Raw genomic sequence first — 12,463 nt, forward strand, 5'->3', positions numbered from 1 at the left:
TTCGATTTGCCTTTTCCAGAAGCAGTTATTTTCTTGAATAATTTGAACTACCAGCTTCGCACCTGCAAAATAATTTAAAATAAAAACATCAATTCGACCCACTTCACCCTGCTAGCTGAACAACTCCAAGAGTCTTTCGCGAAAACTCTGCTCGCCGACCGAGCCCTTTTCGCCGAACACAGCCGAAGTCTCTGAACCCACACACACTCACGCAGACCCTGACGACGCGCAACAAGTAGTAAAACGTAAACACAACACAGCGCGGTGCGGCGTTGTGGAATTCGCGACCGGCTGTTGAAACGTAAACAACAACCACTACCACATTGACGCGGCGAGCCGACGCGGATAACGTTATCATTTGTATGGGGAGGGAGAGTTCAACACGTGCTCGTTCGGCTGCGGTTCGGCTTTTTTCATTCATGCGAGGCGCGAGGTTTGTGTTGATCAATGGAGTCGCGTTATAGTTTATTTGTAGCAAAATAAATGAAGAAAAATAGTAACAACTTTATCAAGAAAAGTTAATGCAACTTTGCGCGATGAACAATCAAATTTCTCAAAATCTTAAATTTCATTGGACACTTCTCGCACTGGAACCGTCCCTCGGGATCTCCGCCGTGCTCCTTCATGTGGCAAGCCAGACCAGCTGCTTGCCCAAAGATCTTCCCACAGTGAACGCACTTGTGCTCCACCAAAGCCTCCTCAACTTGCTCATCAACGCTCTTCGAAACCACCTTCGGTCCCACCACTTGCTTGGGCGGATCCTTGGCCTTCCTTTTGGGTGCCGGTTGTTTGCGTGGTGGTACCGGCGTCGCGACTTTGGCGCACTTGTGCTGCTGCAGATTCCGCGTGGTCGCGAACCGCTCGTTGCAGGATTCGCACTTGTAGAGCCGGTTGCTGGCGTGACTGGCCAGATGGACGCGCACCTCCTCGATCGAGCGCATCGTCAGCGCGCAAATGTTGCACTCAAAAATGTGCAACTGTTGCTTCGGTGGAGATTTGGCGTCGCTGGTGGAGGGGGCTTCCGGTTCGGTGGCCAGTGGCGATGATGGAATCTAGAGGAACAGATTGGATAACATTTTGAAAGAAATTCAATTTAAGTAAAGCTTTTCTAAAAATTATATGCATTGTTAAAAAACATCGCATCGTGTTGTTTGATTTTTTTCTAAGCAGTTTTTCTCAAGTTCTAATAGTCAGCATTTTCCAACTCGGTTCAATTTTGAATGCTAGGTCAAATCTTCAATGTTTCTTAGACCATTTTTTTATATTTTCAAAACTTTTTGACGAAAATATTTTTAGAAATGGAAATTCATGGACACTTTTTAAAAGGCGAAAAACAGATTTTTCTGGTTAAAATCTAACTTTTAGTGGCTAAATTTTGGAAACAATGCATTTCATAAAAAAAATGTAAAGTACTTTTCGATTGCAAATTTGATGTTACATTTCTGTACTTTTTACTTCACACCTTATGACATTGTCTATCGGACTAAGCGTTTACATTTGTTTATAGGATCTAATTAAATAAAGTTTAGATTTAAAACTGTTGTCTAAAAAAGATGAAGGTTTCTACTTAAAAATAAACACCATTTGTTATCTCATCTAACCTAATCAAACTCTAGCGCAGCCAATCCTGAAAAGGCGTTAGGTTAAAATATGCCTAGCTTTCTTCTTGTAAATTCGATCCCTCTGTGCTCTCTTATGATAACTAGGTAGAAAAACCAGCAGTAGTGCACCGTCGCACTAGAATGCATTGAAACATCGCAAACGTTAAACCGGACAGGTCCACTGCGTAAAGTTTACCGCAGAGCTGATTGGTTGAAGTGGTATGAATTTGAGCACTGACACTCAACAACAACACAACTCTGAATTTACATGGAAGGAAGAAGCGTGGGGACACGCCACAATACTTGGTTACCATCCAATATTTGGTTACCATACTAAGAAGTTTTGGTGCTCCGGTACCCTCTGGGATGGGACATCGTATTTCCACGAATGGTTAAAGCGCCACAACTCGCTCATTTATCGTCCAAATATCATTCGGTTAGGTTAGGAAATAACCAGAGAGAACTATTCAGCAATGCGTGTTTTGCAGTTGTAGTTTGGATAACTTTTGGCAGCTACGTAACTATGAATAACAACATGATTGGAATTCCCGGATGGTTCGAAACCCAGACACCTCATCTTGTTTTATCAATTATTTTGATATAAGTTCGCATTATGAATGTCAAAACTGTGTTATTTGACGAATTCTAACATCAACTTTCATTTAAAGTTTGTTTGAACGCTGTAGTCAATGCCAAAACAGTTATATAAAATCAAATTATAAGTTTACCAAAAATATGAAACATTTCACTGAAATATTTCATAGGCGTCCGATGCACCGGGAAGGCAAAGCAGAAATTTATGGTTTTGATTTCCTTAAATTCTAGCAAATTCTTACATAAAATATCGATTGTTTTGATGTTAACAGCTTATTTGAGACCAAAAGATTGCCATTCACTAACATTTCAGGTCAAATGTGTGCGGCTCATAAGCAAAATCGAGTGTCTGGAATTCGAAGCTAAAGTGACCGGATTTCGAATCAGCTTTTATCAGTGTCCGGGATTCGAAGCAAAAGTCATTTTAATTTTTAAATTCTGATGAAAATTTGTTAGAAAAGACATATTTTGCATGCATTCTCTAAAACGTGGCTGTTTATACTACATCCTGATGATATTTCTACATTTCCAACTTGTTACATGATTTTTTGCCAGCTATAACAAAAATAATATGCTACTAAATGTGCGGATTTCGAATCATGACGTTTTTTATCATCAACGCGACGCAAAACGTCAACTCTCGCAAACAATGAAGATGGAAGCGCAGTTTCAGAAAATCAAACTACATATTATGGGATTACATAACGCTTGAAGAGATTCTTGAGTGAACTGGTATATCCAACCGAAAGGCTACGATTCCTTTCCGTGCATTAATTCTGGATGAAAAGGAGTACATGTTAGATCACAACACGTTGAGGAAACCAAGGATAAAATACAGAAGAACCTGTGTTGCTCAGGTAGTGACTTCCATGTATTTTTTTTAAATCAAATTTTTTTTTTTTTTTGGGAGGGTGATCCAGCCGCACATCGTTGATGTCGAAACCTCTAAACTGGGCCCTCGTCCTGTCACGTCCGTCAGTAGTCTTGTCGTACATTACAACTAGAATCAGATCTGCCAATGAATTAGTACACTTCGACCAAATAAACACTGACGCTGTAAGGATCTGACTCTAGAATAAATGCACAGTTGTGTGTTATTCATAAGTCCACAATGTTCAATTATTCATATAAGTCCAAATATTCATTTGCGGATAACTACCTAACTTGAATTGGATACAAGATTTAAAGCAACCTATCCGAAAGCTACTCTTATCTCAAATCCCCGACATTTTAATTAATAGCCAAAAAATCTAGAACGTTTCTTTTAAAACCTGTCTGGCTTCTTAAAAAAAAACACAAGAAAATAGATTAACATTTCATATTTTACAAGTCGTGAATTGAAAAAGAGACGACCATTTGATCGTCAGAATTCCAGTAGATCCTCGATTCGCAACAATAGAGCTTTATGACGTTTCGCGTACACACACTAGCGCACCATTTGATTTTGCTGGCCGGACAAAATTTAACCTCACTTTTTTTCGTGTACGTACACGCAATACATGCGCACGTAAATAACTCTATGGTCGATACAATCATAATCCGACAGTCGTTAGTTCAACAGATCAACGAATTTAGTCCGATATCATTTCACTATTGATTGATCGAGACTCTATGGAAATTTTGACAAATCAGAATGGTTTTTATGCTACTTGAATGAAAATCACCGATTCTGATAGAATTACTAAATTCACTGTTACTAATTTTGTCCCTAAATAACTAAAGGCAAAGTATAAAAAGTTGATATTTATAGTTAAAATCCTAAATTCTACAAACACTATTTTTTTAAACCCGCATCCTAACCTGACACCCACATTAAAATAGGGAAAAATCACATATGTAGCGGTTCATTGTACAAATGTGATATTTCCACTATCAGAGAACCTCCTTGTCTCGATGACAGCTTACCGGCCATCGATTAAGCCCTGAGACTACGCCAAAGTGGGTTCTCGCAGCATGAAGTGGTGTCCATGTGTAAAAATGGAAGCTTCAGCAATATACTGAACACTTCGATTTTAATTCCACATCGAATCAAATCATACTCTTTGCCAAACAAGCATCAAACCTATGACACTCATTATGACAAAGCCCAGGGATGTATTTTTTTTTTTTTTTTTTAAATCAAATTTATAACATTATCAAAGGGACTTGAATGTCCCTTTAACCATTCACTGGGACGGAAAAATAATCCCATACAACGAAACCGGGAAGAAAGAGGCTACTGGCGAAGGCACATCGAAACCGTTTACAGTCGCTACCTTGCCGAACGAAGAAAAACACAAATGGGGACTGAAGCTATCGCAACGGATGAAGTAGTGGCCATGAGTTTTGACTGCTCAAGGAGCATTGTCGGCACCATGTAACTGAGCTCGTTTTGAAACATTTCTACGAGATGGAGGGCGAAGTTTAGCAGTCAGACAAGACGGACATCTTCAAGAAATGTCAGTTCTATCCTTGATCCTTGATTTCTGTCTGACTTGCATGGCCGTAATACATCCACGAGGGGGACTACCTTGAAGCAGGTTGTTTTATTCCTTGGAGGAGATACAAAGGACAGAATTAAATTTCGATGGGCTGCAAGTGATGGCAGAGCTCGCTGGATGGCAAAGGCAATCTATATTTATTTTAAATCTGGATGGTAAACCTTAACTTGGACATTATTGATCTCAACCTCATGAACCACTTTGAGAAGTTGACGCTATTTATCTCCAAGTGCTACGTAAAATATTGGTTCAGCTTGCAGCCAAAATTCGCGTGTCGGATATTTTAGCACCATTTGGCCGTCAGTACAAAGGACTTTTTCGCAATCATGCAGATTTCGACAGAATTCATGCAGAAAAACGAAGGTGGTCACCTAAAGAAAGCTACAAGATAGGAACGAGACGATCAGCTTCACCTCAAGTTACGAACGAAGTAGCCGAAAGAGGAGTCAAGTGGGGATGTTGGCTTTCGGTGTATTTGGTTTGAAAAGGAACAACTATCTACGGTGTCTATCCAATTTTTTTAGAAGATGACGCGTTTCCATCGCATGCCCTACTGCGTGACATTTTAGGTACTTGAATCTTACGTCCCAAGAAGAGATGATGTATGCAACGCAATAGTTTTCTGTCGCGTGGAAGCAGCAACATGCCGTGCGATACTATGCAAACTAACAGGTTGCCTCTGGAGGATTTAGTGTCGATCAGACTTTCATCAACGACGGGCCCCACGTTGATAATTCGATTGCTCACACTCACACACGCACACATTGAAAGACACAGTGTGTGCACTAATTTGAAAGGAGTTCTTTCCTCATGCAGATTGCCAGGAGGCTCACCGGAATATAGATATGATTTGGGACAATGTGGTTGGAACTGCCTAAGCGAGAGAAGCTCAGCTCTGGACGCCTGCGCCACCAAGTGGTGGCTTGGGAATTAGGCTTCCTTATTTAAGGGTCTATAGATTTGAATTCTTCGTTCGTTTTCCGTCATTTTGGTTATGCTTGTGACACTTTTGTGGCACTTTTTAATACTGGTAATAAAAATGGCAATTTTGACAGTATTGACCACAACCTGGAGTGGCCGGTGCCCTGAGGCAAGGTTCTCTCGGGAGGACAATTGCTGAACCATACGATTTTGAGTAATATGGGTATCAAAATTCACTATACGTCGCGGAATGACTATGTCCGCCCGGGAAATTCAGACCACCGCCCGACGGCTGCTGCCCAGAGTGTTTATCAAAAATGCTGTGTTCGGAGGGACGTAGGCCGTGACCTACTACACCACCTCGAAGTAGACGACGGTTGCTGCGATTCAGAAAAACACAAACGGCCCTTTTCACGGCGACCAAATTATTCACAAAAGAGTTGCATCTTCTAGTTCTGGAGAATCGGGAGAGCATTCGTCCAAGATGGGTAAAATTTTGGAATGACGTCCGGGTTAAGGATATTTTTTCATAAAACTTTTTTTTTAGGTCCTTTTCGGTGATGAGACCTGGTTAGGACCGAGTCGGCTTTTGTAATTACATTTTACTTAAAGCTAAGAGTAATTACAGAGAATCTTGTGTGTAAATGTTAGTGGGAGGGAGCCGCCGGGTTAAGGTTAGGTTCTCATTAACATTCCAACGCCCAAGGCTCCAAAATAGTTGGAACGGTAACTTCAACTCGCTGGTTCTCGGGCATAACTCAACCAATCAAGATTATTCTTCTTTCCAGTGATTTGTTAGGATGTTTAGATGATCCTAAAACTTTGCAGAACTTAATTAGATCAAATCTGTATTTTTTGCGATCAAAAACATCGTTACAACTTTTTTTTCGCGTGTAAAAAAAATCGCCAAAAATACCGCGGAGGTAGTCGTTTTAAAAAAAGGTGGAACGATGTTTTTGGTCGCAGAAATCGCAGATTTGATCAAATCAAGTTCTGCAAAATTTGAGGATCATCTAGACATTCTTACAAATCACTGGAAACAAGAATCGTCCCGATTGGTTGAGTAATGCCCGAGAACCAGCGAGTTGAAGTTACCGTTCCACCTTTTTTGGGAGGCTTGGGCGTCCGTGTAAGTTGGACATGCGTTGGGCGTTCCAGTGTTAATTTAGATCGGGGACGTATGCCCCGCCTTTTTGCACCCATTCTCCTACATCTCCTTATTCGCTTTTTGCCGCGTCGACGATCCGAAAATTATGAGGTAGAGTGGGGGTGATTTTAGATACATCAATCTCACGTCTCTCGATTGACTGATTGGGAAACGTTTGTTCAACCAACCAGCGTGCGCTAAGAAGAGGGGAAATTTGCCGAGGGGGGAAGGTGAAACCAAAGCGTTTCATTTCGCTTCGCGAAATTTTGGATTGCTACCCTGTATAGAGCCCTAAGACGAAGTTCTTCGTCAAAAAAAACGGACAGTTGATTAATTAAGATTAACACTGGAACGCCCAACGCATGTCTAACTTACACGGACGCCCAAGCCTCCCAAAAAAGTTGGAACGGTAACTTCAACTCAATGGTTCTTGGGCCTAACTCAACCAATCAAGATGATTCTTCGTTCCAGTGATTTGTTAGGATGTCTAGATAATTCTAGAACTTTGCAGAACTTAATTTGAACAAATCTCTAATTTCTGCGACCGAAAACATCGTTCCACCTTTTTTAAAAACACTGCCTTCGCGGAATTTTCGGCAAATTTTTTTTACACGTGAAAAAAAAAGTTGGAACGATGTTTTTGATCGCAAAAATTACATATTTGATCAAATTAAGATCTGCAAAGTTCTAGAATCATCTAGACATCCTAACAAATCACTGGAAAGAAGAATCATCTTGATTGGTTGAGTTAGGCCCAAGAACCATTGAGTTGAAGTTACCGTTCCAACTTTTTTGGAGCCTTGGGCGTTGGAATGTTAATAAAATAAACAACTACTTTGTCATATTGGTCATGTGTAACATAACCACCTGCACCTTTTTTAATACCTAAATTGGGTCCTAAAGCCCTATGTAAATTTTAATGTACAACGGTAAAAAAAACACAATTAAAAACCATTTCTGATCACTTTTTTTTATTTTAAAGGTTAGTATGCAGATCGGAAGGAAAGGGGTCAAGAAACAGCTTTACGAACAGCAGAACAAAGGAGAGGGAGCAATTTCTTGGGGCTTTTCTTCACCCTCTCTGACTCGCTTGCGCTGTTGCTGCTGCCCATTTGATTTTTTTCTTGACCGGTTCCTTCCGAAGTGCGTATACCGCTTAATGCAAAAAAGTAGAAGACAACACTGTTCGATGGATCAACTATGGTCCTTTTGGAACGAGCTGTCAAGTAGGACTTCTTCTGTCAAGAATAGCCGTGAAGTAAATTTTTAAAAATTGAATTAAAATCCATTTTAAATCCTTGGCAGTCGTTCAATAATTGTAATTGTACTCAGAAAAATAAACTTTTTCGTTGTGAACAATAATATCACAAATTTAAGCTAATGCTTAGGACCCACACAGGGTATAATTTTTACAATATATTTTTTATGGTTGTCAAACGATGATAAATTTTAGATAGATTTATAAAACATGAGTTTTTTGCTGAAATTGAATAATTTCATAACATGCAATAGAATTATTTTTTTGTACAAAACATATATTTTTTTTTAAATGATACAAAAACCGGACTTGAAAAAAACCAACTTTGTTCTATGTAGCTTTATGAGTGTATAATAAAGGTATGATATGTCCGAGATGACAAATGATGATTGTTTTGCTTTAAAATTGCTTGAAATTTCACAAAACAGCATTTTTTTTATTCATAACTTATTTTTATTGGGCCCTTCAGGTGGTACGACCAGGTTTGGACCGAGGATCAGTTTAAAATCTAATATATAATAATAATAATAATAAAAACTCCTTACAATCCATACTTGGAGATCATGTAACTGACGAGGGTTACTTGGTCCAAGCGGGAATCACAAAACAGCATGTAGCAAAGCATATAAAAACATGAATCAAGGCCATCCTCAAATGAGTCATTTGAAATGACGTAGCATTTTTAGAGGATTCAACACCCATTTGTAAAAATTGTGTAGGCAAAAGTATAAAAAGTAGTGTAAAGTTTTCAGTTATAAATGTAGATGTGGATAATTTTGATCCAGCTCTAAACGTTGATCAAAAATAATTCCAAAATGGCCCCGCGACCACACTTACCTCCATCTCCTCCCCCGTCGTCGCCACCGCCGCCGCCCGCTGCATGGCCGCACTCATCGCGTTCGCTTTGGCCAGCTGGTGGATGTGCAGATGCAGGTTAAGCTGCCGCTCGCTGCGCAACGAAATGTTGCAAATCTGGCAGATGTAGTAATGCGGCAGTACCACTTTGCCCGAGCCGCTACCTTTGCCACGACCGCATCCGCCGCCACCGCTACTCTCGCTCGGCACCACATCGATAATCTCCTTCTGCTTCGGCGTTACCTTCTTCTTGCAGCGGTGCCCTTCCAGCTCTTCCGGCGCGAGAAAGTTAGCGTCGCACTGGGGACACGCCAGCGGCAGCAGATCTTGGTGGAGCTTCAAGTGCCGCATAAACCACTGCTCTTTGATGTACCAGCGCTGGCAGAACTGGCACTGGAAGCCCGGGAACTGGTCCCGCTGGGGGCAGTCGTGGAAGATGAGACGGTGCGCGTTTGGGAACTCCGTGTCGCACTTGAGACAGCGGAAGAATTGTCGGGTTTTGGGAATTTTGACGTTTGGGGGAACTGGCTCTTTCGGCGGTTCCTCGACCTGCGGTGGGAGTGGAAATACTCAGAACTATTCAGAACATCAACAGAAACCAATTACCTCCGGTACCACTACCTCTTCACTCTTAGTCAAGCTGGTCACGCTGCCTCCGCCGTTCAGAACGGCCAGCTCGATGCTGTCGTCCCACTCCAAAATATCCTCCTCCTTATCCTGAACCTCCGGATAGACGAAGCCGGTGTTCGACGTCATGACCTGGTACTGGCCCATCCCGAGCGTTCCCTTCAGCACCAGCTGCGTAAACTTATCCGTAACTTTCTTCCACTTATCCGTCGGCGTCGGGACCTGCGAGGGTTCCGCAGGAACCTCACTCTCCGTTGAAACGACTTCTTGCTCCGTCGGAACCTCCGGCGGTTCTTCCTTGACCTCCACGCTGCCGTGAGCGCTGACCTTGTGCTGTAACAGCTCGCTGACCGAGTTGAACTCGGCCGAGCAACGTTCGCAGACGTCCTTTGGGATTACAACGTCGTCGTGGTTGTTGGTGCACGTGGCATCGAACGACTCCACGCCACACACGTGGCATATGAAGGACTGCTTGACCGGGCGCCACGACCGGAGACTGCTGGTATCGAGTGCACTTGGGTTGGGCACTATTCGGTAGCCCTGAAACAAAGTTTAAAATTTTAGTATTTTATTATTATTTGTTTAGGTAAATTAGCTTACCACACTGACAAAGTTTGCCAGCAGTTTACTGAGGGTGGATTGTCGACCGTTGTTCTTGAGCGCGTTGTGATTGTTCTTGCACTGCGGTTCCGAGGAGAAGGTCTTGCACGTGGGGCATACGAACACTTGCTCGTACGACTCATGTTCCAGGGCGTGCGAAAGATGATCCATCTGGGAATAAGCAATTTTGTTTGGAAATTTAAAAAAAATACTGTTCTCTTTAGTTGAATTCAACTGACTTCCTGTTCTCCCGACTCAGATTCCAACATTAGTTACTCGATGGAAAATCATGCCGTTCCTCGGTTTATCTGTCATTCTTTTCCTTATACAAACTCGATTATCCGAAAGATTCATAAAAACTTCAGATACATAATCAAATCACGGACAAAAAACAGTTTTTTTTTTATTTTCTCACTTTTAACATCGAATTCGAGTTCTTTCTGTTCTAGCAGGAATCTAGCAGAGTTTTTACAGAAGTGGATTGTTCCATCGTTCTGGCAGGATTCTGGCAGAATTATCTTCGTTGGAATATTTTGTATTTCGGTTGTTGTTCGAACATTTCTGAAGTTTTTTTAAACATATGAAAGACAATAGTTTATAGAACCTTTTCAAACTCAATCAAATACAACGAATCATCTTTTCGGTTAAAATTACGCAGTTGGTCTGCCCATTTAGACAGAAAGGATGATGGAAGTAATCGCGCCAACATTCTCCAGGAAATATTTGGTGAAAAAAAATTGTTTTGGCCTCAATTAAAAATTTCGAAAACATTTATATCTAGCTGTCAAATCTGCATCATGAAGTTAAGCTTTCTGTGCAAATGCTGTGAAGTTTACCATGGCACTTCGGAAAGTTTAACTCCATATTGCACGCACACACTCTTATTTTCAATTTCTCGATAGACCTTTTATTTGCATACATGAGTCATCCGAACTAATTTTAACAATTCCATTATTTTTTCCCTTAGTGCACACGATTTCCGGTGCCAAAATGGCGAATGAGAAACAAATCCTTACAGCCCAAACCGGAAGTGATACAATCACAGCAAGATGAAGATCAACTTTTATATCGGCAAAAATACTCACGTGAAATAAACAATGTAGGAAAAAGTATTTTTATAAAATAAAACCGCTAATCATTTAACAAACACTGAAACTTGGATTTTGCTGCCACCGAATAAGACTTTGCAAAAAACTAACAATTTTTTGTGCAGAAATAGAAACTGGGGCACTTCCCTCGTGAATCGAGTGTTCTTTTTTGGAAATTTCCGCTTTTTTGATAGAAGTTAAAAACATCGCAAAACAGGGTTGTCTATGATGAGCCGCACGATTATCTAAAATAACTCATTGTTACGTCGAGTACAACGATGCACGCTTATTACCAAAAAATACATTTCACTAAGTCAAAAGTCTCAAAAAAGCATAATCGGGGCGCTCTAAAATTCTTTGTGTAAATATGGGTATTCGGTACCGTTGCTCCGTGCCATACTTTCATACACTTAGGAGCCCATGCTAGTGGTTGTGCTCTTGTTGATACTAGCAATAGAGTTATCTAAGCCCAATCTCACGCACACTAGCACGGTACAAAATTTAACCTCAATCTTTTTCGTGTACGTACACGCAATACATGCGCACGTAGATAACTCTATGGTGGCCGACAGCTATAAAGTCAACTTCGTTTTTTAAAGTATAAATAATAAAATAAAATAAAAATTGCCCGGACCGATGGTGCAGGGGTATCCTTTCACCCAGTTAGCCTGGGTTCGATTCCATAAGCTCCCGGTTGCATCTTTCGAGACGAGATTTGTCTGATCACGCCTTCCGTTGGATGAGAAGGTAAATGTTGACCCCGGTCTAACCTAGATGTTAGGTCGTTAGCTCAGTCCAGGTGTAGGAGTCGTCTCCCTGGGTCCTGTCTTAGTGGAATCGCTTGTAGGCAGTTGAACTAACAATCCAAAGGTCGTCAGTTCGACTCCCGGGGTAGATGGAAGCTTGAGTGTAAAAAGAGGTTTCCAATTGCCTCAACAGTCAAGCCACCGGACACCTATAGGACAACCATAGTTTTGAGTAGGAATCTTGCCATCAAGAACGCCAAGTCAATGCTGTAGAGCGAACAAATTATTTTTTTAATTAAAAATATTGTGAACGATCAGCCTGTACGAGGTTAGATTCAACAAAATTTTTGTTGAATATAATCAACGCCGATTTTGCGTTGAAACAAACTTTGATTTTCTCAATTCCACATAAATCTTTAGTTGTTTTGAAAAAGTTGCCTTGACCTTTAGCGTTGATTCAACAAAAATCTTGATTTTCAAATCATCAAAATGTTTTGTTGATTCAAATATGCCTTATTTTTCTGCGTGTAAATATTAATTTTACAT

General features: G+C 40.9%; 1 protein-coding gene across 1 annotated transcript; it reads right to left on the reverse strand.

Annotated features, from left to right (window-relative positions):
• Window positions 1-223: 223 nt before the first annotated feature.
• LOC120417581 (zinc finger protein 594-like) lies at window positions 224-11,332 on the reverse strand. Its single transcript, XM_039579692.2, has 5 exons — window positions 11,169-11,332; window positions 10,084-10,254; window positions 9,463-10,023; window positions 8,839-9,405; window positions 224-1,052 (listed from the first exon to the last, which is right to left on the reverse strand). Exons 2-5 carry the CDS (start codon window positions 10,252-10,254, stop codon window positions 519-521), a joined length of 1,833 nt encoding a protein of 610 aa, XP_039435626.1. The 5' UTR covers window positions 11,169-11,332; the 3' UTR covers window positions 224-518.
• Between the last annotated feature and the right edge of the window lie 1,131 nt (window positions 11,333-12,463).

Source organism: Culex pipiens, chromosome 2, assembly GCF_016801865.2.
Source record: "Culex pipiens pallens isolate TS chromosome 2, TS_CPP_V2, whole genome shotgun sequence".
NCBI classification, from domain to species: Eukaryota; Metazoa; Arthropoda; class Insecta; order Diptera; family Culicidae; genus Culex; species Culex pipiens.